At 39.2% G+C, this 23,296-nt stretch overlaps 1 protein-coding gene across 4 annotated transcripts in view; it reads right to left on the reverse strand.

Annotated features, from left to right (window-relative positions):
* LOC129378055 (receptor-type tyrosine-protein phosphatase mu-like) overlaps window positions 1-23,296 on the reverse strand; it is a 179,012-nt gene that overhangs the window by 93,475 nt on the left and 62,241 nt on the right. For all 4 annotated transcript variants that reach the window (XM_055058310.1, XM_055058309.1, XM_055058308.1 and 1 more), the window contains exons 5-7: window positions 21,864-21,979; window positions 19,990-20,164; window positions 12,163-12,456 (exon numbers count right to left, since the gene is read on the reverse strand). In XM_055058310.1, the coding sequence (XP_054914285.1) occupies window positions 12,163-12,456; window positions 19,990-20,164; window positions 21,864-21,979 (585 nt within the window). The remainder of the gene's footprint in view (window positions 1-12,162; window positions 12,457-19,989; window positions 20,165-21,863; window positions 21,980-23,296) is intronic.

The raw sequence follows: 23,296 nt of genomic DNA on the forward strand, positions 1-23,296 counted from the left end.
CCGCCTGTCCTAGTAGGGGCTTCAAATGGGGCACTTAGCCCCTGGGTAGAGCAAGACATTAGTCCTGGATGAAAGGAAACAAATTGGGCATGTCTGGAGCACAGCCACTTTACTGCCAGACAAGTGTGTGAGTGTAAGGGGAGCAATGTGTGTTTTCCCAGTGTGTTTACAGCCTTATAGGAGTGAAAGAGTTTCCATATGCGTGCTTAGCAGCGCACGTCTGGTTTCCTCAGCATCTTTCCAGCCGTACATTCAGAGGAGAGAATCACTTATCAGATCTTCCTCAGGCGTTGCTGCGTGCGAGTCGTTTGGAAAGCCAGGATCTTTATCAGAGCTGCATCGATTGGGAGCAGAAAAGCCTGGTGCCGGCGTGGGCTTCCATTCCCCGGCTCAGGAAACAGACCCGGGAGGAGGGGAAGAAAAGACGACAATGATTAGAAACCCCAAGCAAGTCAATGCGACTCCAGAGCCTCGTTGCCATCTCATCAAGATGAAATGGTGCTCAGGTTGAGGAGGAGGAGGAGGAGGGAGTGTTTGTTATTTGAAGAAAAAAAAAAATCAAAGACAAATGCTTTTACTTTCACAGGATGGTCAGATTGCTCACACAGAGATGTCAGCTGAGGTTCTTACTCATACACACAGCTGTTGAAGATAGACCAGAAATAACAAAGATGATATTGGAGATTAAAATGGAGTTTGAAAAATGTTTTCATGTTAAGTGTTCCAGTTTCTGATTGCCTTCACCTTTCTCTCTCTTTGCTTTGTGCTTCTGTTTGAGCTGGGCGGGCTTGGCAGGCGAGCACGTTTGTTTGCCTCTTTCTATTACATCTAAAGTGATGTTGCTGCGGACAACTGAGGTAATGACATGGGTTTCACACTTAGGAAATCATTTCCATATCCCGGAAAAGCGGCCAATAATGATAGCTCTTGATAACTGACAATCAAAGCACCATCAACCTCCCAGAGTGCTTGTCTATGCAATCCTCTGGAGGCGAAGAACGAAGAGGGACAGGACTGACATAGAAGTGGTTGGGTGTGTGAAATAGAGAGAGTCAGTGGTTTCATTTCCCATTGATGCAAATTTTAAGTGATGATTTGAAAAGAGGAAAGTGAAAGAAGTGTGAATGCAACACTTTTCCCTGAGGCGATCACTAAAACAAAGTTGTGCACTGCTGTCAAAGATACAGGCCAGGCCACTTTTAGTTTTCATTCCTAGAAAATGTCTTAAACACGATGCATATTGGTAAAGTTATGGCTCAGATTTAGACGTTTCTAAATTTTATTGTACATAGCAATCTGAGTGAGTATTTCTGTTAAAATTGCATGAATGTATTGATGTAGAATTGCTTTGCAGCGTTTTTCCACCAAGAAATCAGGAGGTGCTTTATCTCAATTGAACATTGTTTTGCAAAGTGCCTGGAGATGACATTTGTTGTGAATTGGCATTAGAAAAATAAACTGAATTGTATTGACATTCCTGGTTAAAGGTGGTAAAGATAAGTTATATATCAGTTTTTATACTCATTTATCTTTATAAACTGTGTCAACAAAGATCACATTTGGAGTACCTCAAAGCGCCATTCTTAGACTGCTTTTATTTAATATCCATATGGGTACCCAAAGTTCAAGAGTATCAAAAAAAAAAAAAAACAGACACACATTACATTTCTGTCATCAAATCGCCACAGTCCAATACAGTCACTGACTGATCCATGTGAATCAGTAAGTCATTTCTTGCAGTTTGAAATGTTATTCTTTTTGGCTCCAGAAATACAAGGTGATAAACTCTACTCAATACAATAAGGTCAGAAGCCACAAAGTATATAAAAATTTCAAGGACTTATGATAACAGACTTAAGTTTTACTACCCTAATAAAGTCTGATAACTAACCAGCCTGTAGACATTTAGTTAAAATATATATTCCTAACTCAAAACACATTTGGAGAAACTAAATTTGGTAAAGGGGTGTGCATAAGCCCGACATGTTTTACTGTCATGAACATAATATAACAGCAGTTAGGAACATGAAGGAGTCTTCCTGAATAATGACACTTTTAATGCAAACTTTTAATGGACTTTTAATGCAAGTTTTAATTCAAACTGGAAAAGAAAAAGAATATTTTCAAAAATTTTAAAGATCTTTAATTATCAAATATTTGTCTACTCTGTTATTGTGCTGCTTCCAACTGGAAATTATTGGTTGGGCCCTAAATTTTACTCTTAGATGATTTGATCAATGCTCATCGGGTCATTGAGCCAGAAAAATGTTCCTTAAGCTTTTGTAAACATTTTTAAATGACTGGGAAAATATACAAAAGAGGGATAAAGGGCAGAAGAGTTCAAGCTAAGACAAATATAAGTAATATTTTAGCTGTCTTCACATGTATCAAATCAAACGAGGCTTTGGGGTTACAGCATGAACACCTCATAAAGGACAACCTTAAAAGCCAATGGATAGGACCTCGTGTTCCAACATTTACCTCTGCACCTATAATACAGTCAAAGACAAATGCCTGCACTTGTGACACACATACACCTTGAGGTGTGGATAATCACAAGGATTTATTGAATGGTGGAGGTTGCTCCTCACTCCATCAAGTCCTTTCTTTACAGGCCTCATGATGAATGAGACTGCCAGGATGGGTGAGGATAAGGGGCAGAGGGGCCAGCAGAGCCCTGGATGAAATTGAAACCACAGAATGAGCGCTGGCACTGGACCTGGCTCAGCTGCCACCGCGTCTGATGAACCCCCTGAAGCTGTAGGAGGTGGAGATGAATGGGTGAATGTCTTCCTTCTCACAGAGCTGAATAGAAATGGAGGGTTAAAGTGTGTGAGAGAAAACAAGCTGTGCTCTACCAGCTAAGGTGATGCATGAAGATATCCTTGAGTCATTCTACATCAGTGCTTATAAAAGTCCCAATGCATCTAATTTGACAATTTTTCTACATTACTTTTCGCTATGTTTGTCAGATCAGAAGGCCATATGTGGTCAGGATAGGATACAGAAGCTGCTATGCGTTTTAGCAGCAAGATTTAATAATTTACAAAACTACACAAAAGCACAAAATTTTCCCAAGTATTTTTGGGGCAAGTTTCTACTGCAAATATCTTAGTACAGTTGAAATAAGGCAAAAGTAGTGAACTAATAATTTTAATAGATTTTTAGATGGGGACTTGGAATCACCTTCTGCCCTTTCCTAAGGTACTCTAACTCAGAAAATTTTTGAGTTGGGATAAATGTTATGTTTTGCAATATCAGGCAATGAAATATTGGTTAAGATTATTGAGAATCTCATTAATTTGGTTGCATACAATATAAGATCTGTGCTGCAGTGTGCAGTTGCTAAGCACACCATGTTATATTGGCTGAGTTTTCAACAGCAGCAGGTTATTTATGCAACAAAAGGCTTGTCATGTTGAAATGTTAAAAATGTCTATTTCAAACCCTTTTCACCTCTGTCCAGTTATGAGGATACAAATAAACCAACCGGGTGTCTTTAAAGGGGAATTGAGATTATGGATTCTGAGAACAAAGGAAAAGAATTGAACAGCCATTTGAAGGGAAGGGAAAAGCGGAGGAGCTGGTGAAATCAATCGTGCGTTTGGCTTCCGCCGATATGCCATGCGGTAACTGGGGTCAGCAGGACAGGTAGACGATGCCTTGTTCTGTTTCACAATCTGTCATAAAACATGACCACACACCCATCTGTACGCACATACCTGGCCTTTTTTTTTGTTTTGTGTGAAGCTTCCTGAGGGAAATGGGCTGTCGTTCTGAGCTTTCAACAGGAAGAGCACAACTCCTCATTTACAGATGGCGACACAATCTCAACAGGAGCAGCAGGAGGTTACTGAGGTGATTCTTCAACTTCAGCACGTCGCAGATGGCTCGTGCGCCGTTATCATTTGTCGGCAAAAACCTCTGTGTGTCATACTCAACTTGGGGTGTTACCCACAGTGTAAATCAAAGCAAGGCTCTTGACTTTGTGAAATGGTTGCTGCATTTTCCGAGCCTCCTACTCGGAGGATATACGAGATCCGAGACCGTGCCATCGAGGTGGGGGGAATAAATCCTGCCATTTTTTCCAACAGTCATGTCCTTTTATCGAGAAGTAGACAAGAAAATGTTCAAGAGCTGGAGTTATTCAACCAGACTGAATGAGTGCTTGTTGGATGCCTGGGAAAGGGAATTGGACATCTATAATTCAGCAAAAGGATGAAGAAAATCTGTGACAAAAATTACAGCAGAAAGGCCATGAATAATTAAACACAGAGAATAGAAATCGCTTAAAGACCTCGAGATAAATTTCAGTTCAAATTTTAAAAACATATGGAAAAAGGATGGAGCAAAGCTGTTGTTTATTACCCAATTGAAGCTCAAGGGTTGACATTACAAACAAGCTCAATGGTAATTGCTTATGAGGAGCTGAAAAAGTGGCTCTTGAATAATAAAACAAAAAGTTTATGTGGATGTCACCAGAGCATCATAGCAGTTTATATGTTCTCAAAGTCTCACTTTTTTTTTCCCGTTAGGGGAATATATAGATGGAGTGATGAAGGTGAGGAAAATAATTATAATGAAACCACTATAAATGCAGAGTTTCTCACCGTCGCCTTTTCAATTCTTTTCAACGGCAGCCGTTTGAAGCCATGTCCTTGAGAAGAACACAATTTGTCTTCTGCCGAGCCAATATCATAGAACACAATTCACCATTCTACTTTGGTCTGGCTGTGATAAAAAGACTTTTATTGTGGTCCTCTATAACCTTCCTGCACGCCACAAACTCAATCTACCTTGTTTTCTCTGACTGACAAAAGAACACAAATTCAATGGGGCTCAAACCAAGGCTTCTCATTCACCTTGCAACAGACAATTTTTAAAACCCCACTGGTCACATGACTAGCAGCTACTGTGAATGACAGACCAGTGTTATCTGAGATGGTAAGGTGAAGTGGCTTTTCGTTCAACGCTGAAGGCAAAAACTGTGTTAATGAAGCGCACGCCGGGAAAACAATTACTTTTCCCCGCACAGCCTGAGAAATATGTGTACTCAGTCACCTCATTTACAAATGAGTTACTATCATAAAATTAGATGTCAAGGAAACCAGCACTTCAGATGTGCAAAAGCTTCAAAAGTCAAGATGAAGAACAGAAAATCAAGGTTTTGTTCAGAAATGCAGCTGTCTGCTGGGAAATTCTTCTCTTGTGTTTGGAGGTGAGTTGATCTGAGTTGGGGGATATTAGGATCTCGAATACAAGATGAGACTCGTGTGTGCTATTGTACATATTGTACAGACCAGAAAACATAAAGAGTGAACTGAAAGCGTTCAGGGAAAGACCATCACTTTGCATTTTTACCTTTACTTCACAAAATTGATTCTAACGCTTCCTGGTACTCAGGAGATTTAAGTAAAGAACATGACACCCAAGTAAGGAGTTTTTTTTTTGTTTTTTTTTACAGTGGATGAGAAATATTAATGGAAATTAATTGATAATGTCACAAAAATGTAATCGATTTAGTCTGAAGATTGGATGTCTCTAGAATAAGAGCCTGACCTGATTGAGAAAAATGGATCTCATTTTTGTATTCAGCAGTGCAAAATATTCCCAAAAAATGCTTTTTGTTAGCCAGTGCTAAAGTTACTGCTCTTTTTGGCCATAAGAAAACCATTATGGTGATTTAGACATGGCCAAGAGTTCTTTAATACATCATTTCGTCAAGAGGCAGATTTAGTTGAGAACCCTCAAAACACCATTATTTATCATCAAGGTACATCACAGTAGAATAATACCAGAGGTGGAATATAACATGAATGGTTTTTTATCACCATTATTATTTTTTACCTTGACTGAAAATTTATAGAGATGATATCTAAGTCCTTGAGCTTAATGGAGTCCATTCTGCATCAACGATATCATTTTTATCTTATTCATAAAACAGATTTTCTCTATTATACAGAAACGGTCACCTAATGAAAAGGCCCTACAAAACAAGGTTAGTTGCTTAGGAAGATAAGGTTTTCAGAGTTACCTCTGACTAAGGTGAACTTTGGCTGGAAACCGCAACTTCATCAATTTAGATATGAGATATCAACACAGCCAATGATTTCTCTTGAAAAAAAAAAGAAAAGTAATTAGAGTTACACCTTTCAGTTCGACCGGCAGAGCTTCAGTGTTCAACAAAGGTTAAACTTAATCTATGAATTTGCCACAAACCACAAATTGTTGAGATGTGAATGAGATGTGAGGTGAACACTTGCAGCTGCTTTATATAACCTGGTGCAGAGCTCGAACTGTTCTCACGTCAAGTCATTAAATCTTCTACGCTTTCAAATGGGCTCTTGACATATTAAGTATATATTGAAAAGAGGTTATTTTTTCTGTAGACTGCACTTTTAAAAGACCTCTTTGGCAGTCGAACAATGTGAAATAGGAACAGCATCAATGTAAATGAGTCTTTCTGGCAGGCATGAATTTTTTAGGGTTTTAAGGTGTTAAATAGAAAGTCTGTTTTATTGGTATATCCACAGTAGAAAGGTGTTTGCACTTTTACAGTCTTCTTCTGGTTCTACTTTTTTGGTGGAAAGCAAGTTTGTGAAGATATCAAACGAGTTTCAATATCAAACGGAGATTATCTGGGTAAATAAAAAGAGCAATTTTCAAATGAGGATTTTACGCATTAAGGTAAAAGGCTATCAAAACCAGGTTGACCTTATGGGAAACGTAGTTGTACTCTAAATCTAAAAGTTACTTGTGGCAGCTACTGCAGGAAGCGTTAGCCATCAACCATTTGTCCCACTTTTCTTCTCAGAATTATTTGATTTCAGACACAGCAAATCAACAAGATATATGTCTACTCTTTGCTTTTATAGCCTTCAGTGGAGGACTCTTGTCTGCTGTGAATCATTGTCCTGCTTCATATCCCAAGTTCACTTCAGGCTAACGTCACATCTGATGGCCAGAAATTCATCTTTAGGATTATTTTTACACAAGAGAGAAGAGTTGATGATCCAGTTTAATCAATTGCAGTGAAATTAGTGTGAAATTCTGTTAGTTTTACATTTGGTGTAACAAGACTCTATTTGGAATATTTTCCTAAAAATCTTAGGGCTTCTTTGACATGTGCGAGACACACATTTGTGTTGTTTTGGGTCAACAGAGGTTTTAAACTCCTGCACTTAGCTGAGTACAAAAAAAGAGGCCTGTAGATATTTAGCTGTCCTTCTGGGTTCTTTTGTGAAATGTTGACTTAGTCTTGCAGTAATGTTGGTAGGCTGCTGACTTATGGGAATATTCCATTACTCTCATTATTTTTTGCTGGAGTTTAGACTGATGCATGTTGAATACTTTATCATATGCAGTGGAATTTCTTCAGATCGGGGGATATTTTGCTTTTTGAGATCATTCACTTTGTGTCGTCAAAAATTGACTATTTAAGCGATTTCATAATTCTTCAACAGTGATGGGACATTCTGACAAATTTAACCAAGATTTTCAAAAATGTGGTGAACCCAATTAGGAAAGGGATCACTTATTATTTCCACGAATGGCCAAAGAGGTTTTAAAAATGTTTTTAGTGAATGAAGAAAATCATAAATTGAAAACTAGATTTTCTATTTAGTCTAATATTCTCTACTTTGATGACAAAATCAAATAAAAATATCTAACAAAAATCCGTGAGAAGGTAAAAAAATCACAGAAATATAACTAGGAGGCATTGAACAATGAGGTTTCAATGTGATTCACATGCTGCATGGGTCAAGGCAGAGGTAACAAAAGTAGTCAAAAACAAAAACCGCCATGAATAATAATAACATGTAGAGGACAAGCTTTTGTTATTCTTTCAATGCAGCTCATTCTCTCCAAAATAAGCACTCTTAGAAAATTAATTCTTCAGTCATCCATTCTTATCTGAATCACAGCAGCTATCACTAATTAACCAGGAAAATAAAATGTAAATAACTAACCTTGGAAATTGTGCAGCTCCTCCCCATTCTCCACTGTCATACATAAGTGTTTAACAGAGAGATGATCCCTGATTAATGCTGATTCCCCTGTGTTTAATAGCACTCAGTGCAGCAGAGTGGCAAAGTGAAAACAAACAGATGAGACTACTCCCACGAGTTGCCAGGGGCACAGATGGAGAGAACTTATAGATGGAGATGTGCATTTGGCCGGGGTTGGAGTCTGAGCAGGTGTTTGGACCCAGTATGGACATCGCGTATTGCCATTTTTTAAGCACACCAGTGCCAACGGGAAGGCAGAGGCCAAAAGGTTGAGGATGAGACATAGGACAGACTGTGACAGGCTGTCCTTCGAGCAGTGCAAATGATCGCTCCGCATCGTAATAGGTTCTGTGTAGAAAACAACAGAGCATGTGCAAACCAGTCACGTTACAGCAACAAACTTTGATGTATTTTGTCGAGATAAACATCATGGATTGCATAATTAAGGTAGTGGAAGGTAAATAATAAAAGGTTTGGCTCATTCCCAATGAAATTACTCACTATATACTTTGCAGAATCATATTTTACTGAAGATTTATTTTTAGATATTGTCACACATCTCAATTGGATTTTGATCAGAACTTTGACTTGACCTTTCAAGCACATGAATATAATTTCAAATAAAGCACTGCATATTTCTGGATGTATATTTAGGATCATTGAACTCTTCAGAGGTGAACTTCAGTTCTTCTGCAGTCCCTATGAGGTTTTGTCTTTCATCCTTCTTTCCACTGACTCTACCCAGCTTCCCTGTGCCATAAAGTAAAGCATTCCCCACAGCATGACGGTGCCACCATCACATGCTTTACTTTTGGGATGATATAACAAGATGATGAGCAATGTTGTCTTTCCCATCATCAGCATATTTGCAACAACAGAATAGAACATGCTGTTAGCACAACAATATGTTTTATTAAACAATTTATATGACCTATATGCGATTAGTTGAGTGGGTGACGATAGCGTAGTAGCTAAAGTGAGCACAGGCTTAAGGTTCAAGTAGATCATGTTTAGCTAGCTGCCTCTGCTAGCTAAACATGCCACCAATACCATGCATTTTTCAAATTAAGCTGATGCATTTTGTCCTTAAAACAAAAGTTAATCACTTTATTTTGAAATATTCTATTTGATGAAAATATACATCTTACAAAACCCAGATAAATTACACTGAAGCCTGCGATTTTAAAGTTAATATACACAGATCTCAACTGCAGCTTCAGAACGGCGGCTGTTTAAGGTATGGTTATCCGTCTTCCCTGTGTGGGTTGGAAATGATCTCTTTATGTGAGATACTCTGGCAATACGGTTGCTGAAATTCAGAGCACCATGCTGTGATCCTGGGGCACAACCTGATAAAACTGTCTTCCTTCAAGCAACACTTACAGAGTTATCAAGGACTCTCAAATGGTAAACAACTTCTCAGTTTCACATGAAAGAAGGCTGGAGGTGGAGGGACGCAAAAATCTGCTCCGAGCACAAAAAAAAAAAAAATAAATAAATTGGTCAGTGAAGCACTACATGGTGAAAATGATATGTGCTAGGCTGATACATTTAAATATGAACAGACAAAAGACATGCAGATAAGCAAAATAAAATGCTGGAATCATTCTGCAAACCCTTGAAAGTCACAAATAACCCCCAAAGCAATCACAGAGCCTTGGATATAACATTCTTTGTTGCTCACTGCCACAGTAATGGAAGAGCTACATGGGAAAGAAAACCTTTCAAGGGTATCCCTTTCTTTCCCTCCTGCCTCTGAATAGAGTCGGAGGCGTCCTTGCATTATACATTCCCCATTTTGCAGAAGATTGAATTAAAACATCCTTTGTCATCAGAAACATTGCTCATATTGCGAAGTGACCAAAGCGCCACTATGAATAATTATGTGGGAGACGGCACTCTAAAGTAGCCAAGGATTTTCATTAGCGCCCGCAGACAGCAGCACAGGGAGAAAAAGTGGCGGGGGGAAGCGAGTCTCTGGGCCTGTCCACATCAACGGTGATGTATCACACAGCCTGCCGAGTCTTAACCGTTCAATTAGGAGCGCCGCTGAGGCCCGGCCTGTCAGAGGCAAAGACCGGCAGAGACCCGGACAAAATCAAGAGCCGCTTCCTCAAACACACTTCAGGAGGCAGGGCCATCAATCTCCACGACTGTGACCGGCAGGGTGGCCGGGGCAGGACCCCTAGCGACGCGGCGGCCCAGCTCAGAGGGCAGAGCAGGTAGCTTCATTCATCGCTATCAACCAAACTAAAAATATATGAGTTCATGACCTTCACAGCGGGAAGGAGGGTATGAGGGGAGAAAATTATCCTTCTCATCAGCATTTCTCTGGACACCAAACAGTATTAGGTGAAGGAAATTGCTGATCCTCTGTTTGTTTTGTCTCACAAGTCGGCATCCGAGTCCAGCAGGGTAATTTAGCTGGTTAATGTTGTGAGAAGGGCATCTGGTTCAAAACCATCAGACATCTTCGCACATGTTGGAGTTTCACTCCCCACAACACAGCAGCAACATAGTGATGCAAAATCTGAGTTGCCAACTTGCTTCATACATGATCATGATATCATTCTGTGTTGCTTCATAAGGATTTCAAAAAGCAGATGGTGCTTAGAGGGAAGAACAACACCTGGCTCAGAATCTTGGAATGGAGTTTTGTCGTTGGATGTGCTTTTTTGGAGTTTTTTTTTTTTTTAAATCAATTTATTTATTTGTGTTATTTTTTTTATTTAATCAGGTAAAACCGAATGAGATCCAGATCCCATTTGTGTTGCAGAAATCTGCAACACAAGGTAATGACAAATAAACTGACTCGATGTTATAGAAAATTTACTTTAGCAAATAAATTGAAAGAAAAAAAAAACAGATTAAGAAATGTATGAAAGGATTTAGCCGAGTCTTATGAGATTTTCCTTTAGTATTATTTGAAAGAGAACAAAACAAAAAGACAAATCTGGACAGTCAGAGAGAAAAGGACATAAAATAAAGAAGAAACTCTGAGGTCCAACTCTGTAGGTTGTAGAACTTTAAATTTCACACCAGACAGACAAACTACACGAGAAGACATGCAGCATCATGACCTGCTGCAAAAATAAAGTGAGTTGAATAAGAAGGTTTCACTTTGATTTACTTCATGCGGAAAATAATTAATTAAACTAGACATCAGATATGCAGCTTTTGTTCATTTCACACTTCAATAATTCAAATATAGAGCAGATATCAATTGGACGTCTGTAATGAGGGTCTTCTCTAATTTGAGTGAGTAAAGCACATTACAACACAGGTGCACGTACTAAACTGCACTGAGGTCTGGCTTGTTATGAGTTGCGCCACCTGCAGAATCTTGTAGCTTCTCCGCTTTCATATTGGCATTTCTGAAAAACACCATCAAACATAGATGTCACTCGTCAATATATATTTTTTTTATAACTGCTGCCATGGTAAACTCTGCCTGAGGGCAGAGTGATGCAAAAAGAAATTTCCAAGAGGTTGCAAAATTCATCACAGGAAACGGTTGCAGCTGTTAGTTTCAGAAGAAGTTAGTTATGTTCCCACAACCAAACAGAGACTGGCAAAGAAAAATACTTGAAGCGCACATTAAAAAGCCCGGAGCAAGGTGGTGACAATATTATAGTTTGGATCTGCATTGATCAGTTTGGGCCTGAAAAACTCGCTTTGATTTCTGGATTCTATAACTGGTGAAAGTTTGGAGTAATGATTGTCTGTCAATGGATGGTTTCTATCACAACATGAATCCACAACAAATCATTAATCTGGGTGCCAATAAGCAAAACAGCAAGAAATTAGTCCATTGACAATTAGAGTAAATTACATGACATTGATTTGTTTTTAAGAAATTACATAGAGATAAATACATAAGACAAGACAAGATAAGATAAGAGTACTGTATTTTTTGGACTATGAGCCGCCATTCTTTCCCCACGCTTGTGGCTTTTCTGTGGATTTTTCTTCAACCAACAGGGGGCTCTTTAGCAGGAAGTGAACCATTGGAAGTCAAACTTGGAAATCAAATAAGAAAGTGCTGATTTTCATTCAGAGCAAGCACATGCTAGCAGTCGGCACGACTGAGAAATGTTTTCAAACTTACACCTGCTCATCATGGAAATAAAGAGAATCTATTTGATGTTTTTACCTGCACATTTGGTCCTGGCCCTCAGAGGAGGTCCGGGAGCTCCGGTGCCGCCCTCCAGCGGCCTGGTCAGCAGAACGCTGATCTCGTACTCGGTGTCTGGGTCCAGGTGGCCGATCTTGTGCGTGGTCTTGTCTACAGGCTGCAGGTCGTACATGGTTCCTGACACGGTGCGGTACTCCACCTGCCTGTCGATGATCGGACCGTCCCCGTTGATGGAGTTTGCGTTCAGTTGGATCCAAAGGTAGGTGGCTCCAACAGCAGTCAGCTGAGGTGGGGCGATAGGCACCGGTGGCTCTATGGGTAGAAAAGGTTTGACCAATATTAGACTGTAACAGTTTATTGGCAGGAAAATGTGCTAATGTTATGCATTTTCTGCTTTTTGTAAGCAGCATAGGCATTTGCAGAACATTCTGGATAAAAACGTGCAAGGAAACAAGATGAAACAAATTCAATGTCTTCTTTTCAACAACCAGATCGACAGAATATTTTCTACTTTTTTCTTAATAATCAAGGTATTTAACAAACCTAAATCAATATTTTCATCTTTATGAATAGAATATCTCATCAGCCACCGCAGAGAGTCATTTAATCACAAACATTTTGAAAGAAATGGCAACTTTAAAAACTAGCGTAAAGCCAGTCAGACCTTGGTGGATTCAGTTCCTATTGAATTATTTATTGATCCCGGCAGTTGACGATTGTACTTGCTTCTTCTCCCATCAATTCAGAAGCTGCTTTAATCTCTCATCTCGCGGCTGTGGGGGAATTTGGTAATTCTGTTTAAATGGACTGATGAGAGCGTGGAAAACACAAATTCAAGTGTTTTTGACAGAGTGAAAAGTAATTAATTGCTTTTCTGAAGTCTGTAGCAAATATTAACTTGCAATAAGGATTTTGCTTGCTTTTACCTTTCTAAAGGAGCTACGTTATACATTAATATCTAACACATTAATATAATAGAGTAGAATACAACTATATGCATTTTTTCAGTGCTTACTGAAGTGCAGTCTTCCTGATCAAAAATAAAATCAGTATCATCTATTTATTTTTGGAAAAGAAAGTAACTGAATTGCACATAAGTCACAAAACATAAACCTAATTTGCTTAATAAAAAGATAAAAACAAAATGTGTTTTCTAGAGGAAGGAAACGTTAGGACACCTTAGCCTCTAATAGCTAGAGTTATTGCATTTTGGGTTAAATCCTGAGACACTTCTTACTGTAAGCTGGCAGATGTTTGAGGGTTTTCCTGTATGTAGCTTTTAGTCACCACATTGCATCTGTGCTAACCCTATTTAAAGGAGAAGTCCAAATCAAGTCAGTCACTCCAAGCCAACTCTAAAGTCTTAGACTTATTGCCAAAAGACTTCAGGCTCACCATTTGGTGAACGACCGGAGAACTGTCAAAGATAAATATTCATGTTTCACTTACAAGTCAAACCAACTGTCTTCTGCAAGCCTTTGGGAATAGGTCTCACTCATGTCTAAGTCAAATGCTTTATTAATGTTTTTCACCTGAAGTCCAAGTCGGAAACAAACACAAATCCAGGTAAAATAAATAAATCAGTTATATTTCAAATCTTTCAAGAGAACTCTAAGTCACATCTTAAACCCAAATATTTACATTTTTTGACAGTAAACAAGAGTGATATTTGTGTATTTATGATGAAAGAGAAATCACAGGACTGGTTAACCACTTGTTAATGCTCCATGTATAATTAATTAAACAGGAAGTGCTCTTATTGTGAAGAACCTGAAGTTTATTTCAAAGACTTTGCTAATACCAATTAATCTATGTGTTAAAATTGACTTTTTCCTACATTATAGTGCTTTGCATACAGTCTAGAAGCTTTTCTTTTCTCTCCTACCCATAGAAATAACAACCTAATAGAAAACCAAGTGCTAAGTTTGCATTTAAGACTTGATCAACTCAGGTTGTTCTTAACCAACCAGGTTATTTGTGTTCATTATTATGAAGCCACAGCTGAGATGGGCAATTATGATATGAACCATTCAAAGCCCAGACTGAGCAAATGTACTTAATACACAAAACAGATTTCCACGTGATACACACAATCAGCAGTCTTTGGTTTATATGCCGGATTGTTTTCACATCGCATGCATGAAATAAAAATCGCTGATGAGGCTCCAGTCCTTGACCTCGATTCTCAGTCAAGTCTCGAAGCTCTGGATCCCAACAGTTTGAAATAAAAAAAAAAAAAATCTTCTTCTGTAAAATATTTATGGATGGAAAAACATGTGAATATATCTTTGCAGCATATATTCATTACATGCCCAGTATGGGTCAGTGTCAGACACAAGTGTAACAATCCATGTTTTGCAAACTTCGCTCATAATATGAAAGACCCTCACACAATGGTCTAGAAGTATGCAATTAAAAGAGAAGACTTCTCTGTGGTGGAATATGAGAAGCTTTTCCACTATGTCTATTTTACTGTTTTCACATGAAGATAATTGTGAAAATAATGGTATACAGGAATCTGTTTACTGGCCCTCTTCACCTCCAGTGAGACTATTTGGATTGTTGAAAGAAAAACGTTCTTTACGGGAACAAATTCATTGGTTTCTGTGAAAGTTGGAGCTTCCTGACAACCTTGAATGTGACCTTTTCTTTTTTATGTCACCAATATTTGTATAATCTTGGATAAACCTTGTGCCATTTCTAGTTTAATGAGGTTTCTTGAAATGTCAGGCTAATTATTTCTACCTTGGAATAGATATAAAGATTTTAGCATTTCAGCTTTTTCATACACTATAGCCAGGTAAGAGAATGTAGCTCTAACATTTACAAGGATGTTAATGAAATCTCCTGAGAGACAATATCACTGCAATAATGGTTCAGCTTCCTTCGTTTCCAATAAAAAGGAATTTGTTGAAACCCTAGCACCTAGCACTGTCAAACACTAACAGTTGTACATCTGGTTGGCAACAGCAGAAAGCTCAAAAATAACAGAAATGCTGCGTTAGTTGAGGTTTTTGTGCATAGGACGAGAAACCCATAATTTTAGGTCCTTCTTCAGCAGATGGTTACCTCACATGACCTGTGAGTCAAGATTGCTAATCCGAGCCTTCAGTGTTTCCTGCAAGCATCACCTAAAACGAACCAGCTAATCCCCATGGTCATCTTCTACAGCTACATGCAGCTCATCGGTCTCCATGTTGGAGCCAGACAAGACAACACAGTGACCTGAAATCTGAGTTCAAACACTGGCTAGTTCTGATGGGCTTTCATGGTCTGGTACGCCTTAAAAGGGATTTAACAAAGTTAGGCAAAAAAACATTCATCTCAATTTAAGCGACAGAAAACAATGGGTCATATAGAGGTCAAGTATAGCTTAGAAATATTAGAGCATAAATCAGGGAGAAATTAAGATGCATCAGGAAAACAACATATTCCTAGATCAAGTAAGCAAGTGCGATGACTCACTTGGCAGATTTTACTGGAACATTTGCCATCATGCTCCTGAAAGCAAAGCATCTTATGATGCAGGAGACCAAATGGCAAAAGTATTTTGCTGCTGACTCAGTCATGACTGGTTTATAGAGAAACTACTGAACTGATTTACAAGAACTATACATCCAGTTCCTCAGAAATCCACTTGTAGATAAAACTGTGTGACAGACAAAAACAAAGTAGTGCATCATTTGGAAGTGGAAATAAAATATGTTCTTAAACGTTTTGCAAAAAACCCTCAAGTGTGTATTATTGTATTTGAATTCAGCCCTTTTAGCAGTTTTGCAATTGCCTTCAGCAGCAAAATAATAATGGGGCCTGACACGGTCATGGCCAAGCTAAGAAAAGTCCATTTATGGGAGGTTTGTGCGCATCAGTGAACAAACAGCACTGTGAAGATCATCAGCGAAATAAACAAAAACAATACAACTTCCAAAAATGTGGAAATTTGATCCTTTTTAAATAAGAAAGTCACACAACACAGTTCCCATTTTTTGGATCAATACTTTAGAGATCCATTTTCTACAAAAGCTAGAGTACTTTGTTAATTTTGTTGAAGTCATGTAGGCTTAGAAACTTATGGAGTAGATATAAAACACTGCAAAGCACTTCAGACAAGGACAAAAGTTCACATTTAAATAGGACAGTTGCACTGAACACCCAGACAGAGCTGCACTGAATACATTTAAGCCAAACCACATTCATGGGTTAGAGTGACCTAGTCCAGTAGCAACCACAAGAAGATATCGATCCACAAAAGCCACAGCTTCTCACTTTGATGAAATAATTCCTGTAGGCACACTAATCCTCTGTTCAGCCATAGCAGATGCGCCTCAAATAACAGATTACAAGAGTGAAAAACACTCAAGTTCTGGAAGACTTCATTAGCAACTCGCTTCCTAATGCTCGAGCTTCATGCAGCAGGGCCCCTGAAAGGTCTTCGGAGCCAGCTAGTCGCTCGCTGGAAGTGGTTGACGGTGCACAGATGACAGCGGTGAACGTGCCCAATGGTCTGAGAGCAGCTGCTATCATGATTTTGACCAGACGGGCAAACGGCCTGGCGACAGCTGCGTCTTGGCGTTCCACAGCCAGAGCAGATTCTCACTCCCTCACATCAACATAGACCCACAAAAAAACCTGACGTCAACTTAAACTAACAATAACCGCCTTTATTTTTGTAATATTCACCATTTCAGTGTTTTACAAGAGTAACTAGAAAAATATCACTTAATTAAATTAACTTGAGTAACTTGTACTTTTATGAGTACTTTTGCTAAGCTGTGCTTTTTACTATTAATTGAATCATTTCATTTTGATGTACAGTATTTCAACTCTTACTTGTGTAAAACTTCTGGATTCTCTATCCAAAGTGAGGAACTTCTTTAAGTGAAAAATAAACATGCTTTTACCAAAGATTCATTAGACATAAACACACACCTGCAGAAGCTGATCTGGAAAAAAATATATTTTTTCTGATCTTGTTTCTTCTTTTCTTTTTTGTTTCTTATATAAATTACTATTTTCATCTTGAAAATACCAAATTTGGTCCATCTGATCTGAATTTTTAAATATTAAATGATTGATAATTTAATCAGTTATTCAGTACTTGAGTAGACTTTTTACTTAACACATTTTACTTTTACTTGACTAAAAATATGTTAAAGTAGTGTTACTCTTACTGGAGTATAGTTTTTGGGTATTTTGCCAACCTCTGACCATAACACCCCGAGAGTCTATAGTTTATTTATACAGTATTGTGATGCATTACCCTAGCAAAATGTGCATTCACACCAGCCCTGTTTGGTCCACTTTAATCAAACTCCAGTTCATTTGCTTTGAAAGTCCGGTTTATTTGGGAAGGTGCAAAAGCGCAATCAAACTGATGCAAATCAAGAAAACGAACTCTGGTTCAGATGAAAATCTAGGTCTCAGTATGATTGATGCGCAATTTGAATGCACATGTGAATACTGTCTAAATAAAACTGTCTGATAAAACTGAGTACTAAAAAGGAATAACAGTGGTGCCAACAACAACATACAGAGAAAAAAAAATCTTTTTTCATGTGGGATTTATGGATTGTCTGTTATAAGCTGATTAATCAACTAATCATCTGAGAGCTGCACAAACTGTACTTCAAACACTTGAACGTGCAAACCTCCAATCTAAATTTGCTTACTAACTGGAGAGGAATAACAAGAGTTGCCACTCAGATGTGTTGTTGAATGAGTTAGAACGCACTGTTGATGAAGCCAACTATGTTTTTCCCTCTCTTGTTAAGATGCAAAAGATCCTCATTATGTTGCACACTTTCCTAATTGGGATGGTAAAGAATTGATCTGCCACCTGATACAAGAAGAGGTGGTCACAGGAAAATGAAGGGCTGGCCTAACTGAACTCAGATTTTTTTCTTTTCTTGTTTTTTTTGGTGGCTATTCTCATTAGTGCCGACACATCTGCAACCTTCACATCCTTGAGCCGCAAAGCGTGGCCCAGAATACAACGCCTGAGCTCAGTAAGGGCTCCAGGTGATTCTAACCAGGGCCGAGAAAAAGAGTCAGCTCCGAGCCCGGGCAGTAATTATCCTCCTTTCAAAACCATGGGCGGCTCTGCAGGAGATCTCATCAAAACGGAGGCGAACGGGCAAAAAGACGGGCCTGCACCGGGACCGTTCTGCACAGCACTCTGGAAATGCATGCAGCACACACTGCCGCATAAATCTGACAGAACGCTGGCATGGAACGCAGACGTGATTATCTGGGATAATCAAGCATTCAACGTCGTTCTGTTGAAGGAAAAGGCAGCGAATGGTACCAAGAGGCGGGGATGTGTGACTACAGCGGGGGTCATAATCCACAGAGTTGCTTCCACGGTCACCCCTCCAAAAATGAGTATCGGACGCAGGGAAACACACATTTAAGAAGGATTTACAACTCGCTCCTGCTTGTTTTATGACTTGTACAATAAGAGGAGATATCAGATTTTATGTCTGACACTTATGAGTGGGAAAATGTCTTTTATCCTCCTCGAATGAGTCAAAGTCACTGAGATGTGAAATTGGCATAGAATTTAAATTTAAATGGGGATGGATTACAAGAATTAACAAGGAGAGGGAGTTTTACATATTTCTGACTCGACAATTTTACATACTACCAGGTTTGCCTTGTATGTAGCAAGTAATGGATCGAAAGCAGAGATCAGCAAAACCACTGCTGTCTAGTGGGGATGTGTAAGTGATTTAGCTGCTGTGTTTATGCACAAGTGTGATTCCGAGAGCCTCCGGTGTGTCAGTAAATTTTCTTTGAGTATGCCACTGAAACCCACTGATACACTCAGGCAAGGAGACTTTATCTTCTTTTTACGCTTTGCTGTGTCTGTGCTGGGCCATTCCCGCATGATTGACAGACCTCGATCCTGGACGGGCAGGATTAAACCTATCAATCACTTAAAGCTCAGAGACAAAAAAAAATTGAGGAATAAAAAAAAAATCCGGGCAGTAAATTCAATTGAGAGCACCAGGGAGAAAATTGAGGTGAAGAAATATAGAGGGCCATTACCGGGCTATAGGGCTGCAGGAAAGACGGGCCTTGCAAGATTTAGCTTCGGACGACTCCATAAATTCATATCAAATGACTGCAGGAGCGAAATATCCGAGAGGTTACTGTAAACCCTGCTGCCTCTTGCCTTTCTGGTCTTTTTAGGTGGAATTGCGTTCAGTCAAGGACAGCCTTTACAGGAGAAGTATTGAAGTCATGCAGACAACAAATCAGCCTAAACAGCTTGTGTTTTCAGAGTGGCATTAGAGGACGCTTTTACTAAAAGACATGCTGCATTTTCCATTTGTCTTTTGTTATCATCCATGAAGGTCATGGGGATGGGAACTGCTCCAGCCTTTGGACCTGGGACTTTTCATATCCAGAAACCTTTTGTATTCCTACCAACTTCAGTCCAGCAGCAGCATTTTATGAGTTAATGAAATGAACTCTTTTTGACCCGAAATTATAGCGACATTCTCAAAACAAGCTGGCCTCTCAGAGTAATAAATGTACTGTTCTGTTGATATGATGGCCATCTGCAGCTACATTAAACTTGGATATGAGAGAAAAGATCACAAAGGTTAAACATTTTGTTTCTTTTCATTAACCTGAACATAAAGGGTCATCTCAATATTTGCTATATTCTTTATGAGCATCAATGGGAAGCTTTAGTTCATGCCTCAGACTTATTACGTTTTATCAAGAACATCTGAAAGTTAGATTCTGCTATCCAATGATGCTGTTTCATATACGTCATTTTATAGAGACAGCTGCCACAATACTAAACAACAATAGTCAGCGTTTTGGACACATACTCACGTTTTATGGTTAGTTCACCGTAATTGGACACTCCAACACCTTTGTCTGAGTGGACAATGCAGCGGTAGCGGCCCGAGTCGCCCTTGGTTGTGTTCTCCACATCAAAAGTACCAATGAAGCGGCGGTTGTTCCAAGGTTTAGTGGCTTTCATCGGGGCCTCCCGTCCACCGATGCCCTGTTTGGAACATAGATAAACACACATTTGAGACTTGGGAATGGAAAGGTTCAATAAGCAAAATGGCCTGACCTTGTGTGTGTGTGTGTGAGTGTGTGTTTCAGAAACTCCAGTTCGGCGTACTTGTTGTCAACTCTTGTCTGCTTGCATCCTGTCGTTCCCATCGCTGGCTGATTAGAGGAGCACATTTATCACACAGGAGTGCACACACACACACATACACTAACAGTGGGCTCCTCCCCAGCTGTCACCCCTCACAGCAGGCAGATGGGGGACATTTGTTCATTAGAAATATTTCTTCATTACTGTCATCGGGGGACTTCACTTAATGTTTGTTTTCCAGCTCCTGTGCTAATGAGGATGTGTTTGTTAAAATGATGGAGTACCTGGCAGAGGACCTTTACTCGGCATCACGCTCGCACCGATCACACGCGTGACAGTGTGCTTAGCAGCCCAGCCAGCTCAGGTTATGTTTGCCAGATGCACTACCTTCGCTGCTCAGAACAAGGTCAACGCAAGAGTGCTGCACAGCTCCGTGCCAGATATAGCATGCCATATCCACATGGAGTCGACATCTATGTAGGTTAAGACTGTTCTGCGGTGATCTGAAACAACTGTAATCCCTTGCCTGGCAGCTGCAGCAACTCAAACACACAGGGGCAAAAGGAAGAAGCAAAGGCTTTATTTTGGAATGGTGCTGCAGTAAGTAAGAAAAGCAACTTGTGTTATCTGAAAGTTCATCCTCGAAGCAGCTAAGATGCTTGGAAATCAATGTCTGGACCCAGGTTGGGCCAACCCCCCCCACCCAAAAAAAAATCCTGCACTTCCCACCAACACACAAACAGAGCTGCATTATTCAGGACAAAGGTTCTTACAGATACACTGAGAAATCTACAATTTCAGCTTCATTGGCCAGTCAGTAACTCAAAGATCCAACCGTTTTCTGATCAGTTAACACACCATACATCCGTGCTCAGATGTTACACTAACAATGACACTTTTCACTCTGGAAGTGGTGACCCTGGAAAGACGACTAAAAGTGGTTTTCAGAGTTAATAAGGTGAACTCAGGGAAAGCAAATAAATGTAATATATATATATATTCTACAATTTGTTGAGACATCTTTGTGGTTTATTCTAGTTGTGACTAAAAGCAGAAAACAAGAAAGCTGGAAAAAAAATGTAGGTAATTTATCATGTAATTTAGTTTTCATTCTCCGTGACCTGACAATGTTGGGTTACTGGAGATTTTATGGCGAAGCTAAAGTTATATGTTCTGTAGGAAATACAAAGATACAAAGCAGATTGCTCTAATTATTTTAATGAGAATTTGAAGACATCACATCAACTCAACAATTCCTTTTTTAAAGGTAATTGCACAACCTTATATTACTGCAGTGCTTTTCTCATATGTGCATCAGGACATCATCTCTGATTATTTAATAAATATTTAATGATCCTTCAAAGCAGGAAGCAAAATAATATTTTGAGTTCTCATATAATCTTATAAAGACATTAGAGCTGGTCAAAACTGGCTGAGACATAAAGCTTTACAAAAGCAACTCAAAAGCATAACTCGTCCTGGATCACGGGACTAGAGATTTACATGAACAGGTTAAACAGTTTGAAATCTGAATAATCAACTTGTAGCGGTGAGTGCATGGTGTCATCTACAGCTGGAGAAAAAGGCGATCTCTTACCTGAAGCCATAAGCGAAAGTTGTCTCTCTTGCGTCCATTCACGGTGCAGTGGAAAGATGCAGTCTGTCCAGCATTGACTTCCACTCCCTTTATAGTCAGAAAGTGTGGCGTATTCACTAAAAAAAAAAAAGAAGAAACACTTGTGTATCATAAGACTTCACAAAGAAAGAAGTTTATCTCCTAAAGAAAAGATGTGACATTTTATGAGACTTGGGTGCCATGAGTGCAGGATCAACTAATCATCTTGGTCTCATTCAAGTAAGTGAAATCTGCAGGTAGGGTTCATATGAAAAACTGGGGATCTGAGTAAATAACTCTCAAAAGCCTTGAAGGCTGGCAGCTCTTTGTGAGAAACATTCCACCAAAATTCTGTAAAAGTGAATAACCAGAGCCTCATCTTGAATCAATGACAAACTCTAGTTCCCAATGTCTCTCCTTTGCATTATTTCTGCAATCTAGGACATTTCTCAATAAGCACCATTCTCTCCAATTTGAGCTCATTATCAGTGTGTTCGCAGACTGAGAAGGACCACGGAAAGTAACTTATTTAGAACATTTTTTAATAAGTACTGCTGTTCGCATTGAAAAATAGGGCAATTGAGTGGAACGACCTTGATTCGAAACATAACCAAATCTCTAAAGACTTGGCAAAAGCTAATTCTATCACTTTCATCATCGACACTCACTTCTTGTTAATATTTTATGACCTTTCTGTTAAACCACCCTTACTTTAAAACTATGTTCTGCCAATTCGTCTGGTACCAGATCTATTTTTCCACCCTTTCTTTAATGATGGCAGGTTGGGGAGACCACCCAACGACACAATAACACCTCTGAGCTGGCGATGGTATAAATAGAAAACGAATTGACCAGGCTTTACCGAGAAGCCACTCTCATCACTTTGCTTATCGCTCAAAGGAGCCCCACTGTCACTGAGTAGATTATTGATCCTCTCGCACTTACACATTTAAACACCGACCACGTCGCAAGGACTCATTGATTTGCTCAAATACATTCATATGCTGCACGTTTGGCTGTAAAAATCCATCTTATTGACATAACATTTGTAGGAATTCAGTGGCTTTCAGGTGGTGAGCAGGTCATTAGTGACCGCCAGCCGGAGCCTGATAGCTCGGCTACGATGGGCGGAGCAAAGCAGGAATCAATTGATGAGAACCAATGTGGTACTGATTCAGACCTTGTGTGGGAACCTTTCAGTTTTATCTGGAGTGGTTTGGAGTTTCTGTACACAGACGGTCAAACATGAAGAAACTATATTGAACGTGCAATTGAGTGTATGATTTATATAAAATAACTTTCAACAAATCTGCATTTAATTGTTTACCAAGAAGAAAAGTTAAAGTAAATTTTGAGTGTCATGAGAAACAAAGTCGTCACAAAAAGTGTCTCAACTTGTCTCTGCTTTGCTCGGG

The sequence above is a fragment of the Poeciliopsis prolifica genome, unplaced genomic scaffold (assembly GCF_027474105.1).
Source record: "Poeciliopsis prolifica strain line A6 unplaced genomic scaffold, Auburn_PproV2 SCAFFOLD050, whole genome shotgun sequence".
Classification (NCBI taxonomy): domain Eukaryota; kingdom Metazoa; phylum Chordata; class Actinopteri; order Cyprinodontiformes; family Poeciliidae; genus Poeciliopsis; species Poeciliopsis prolifica.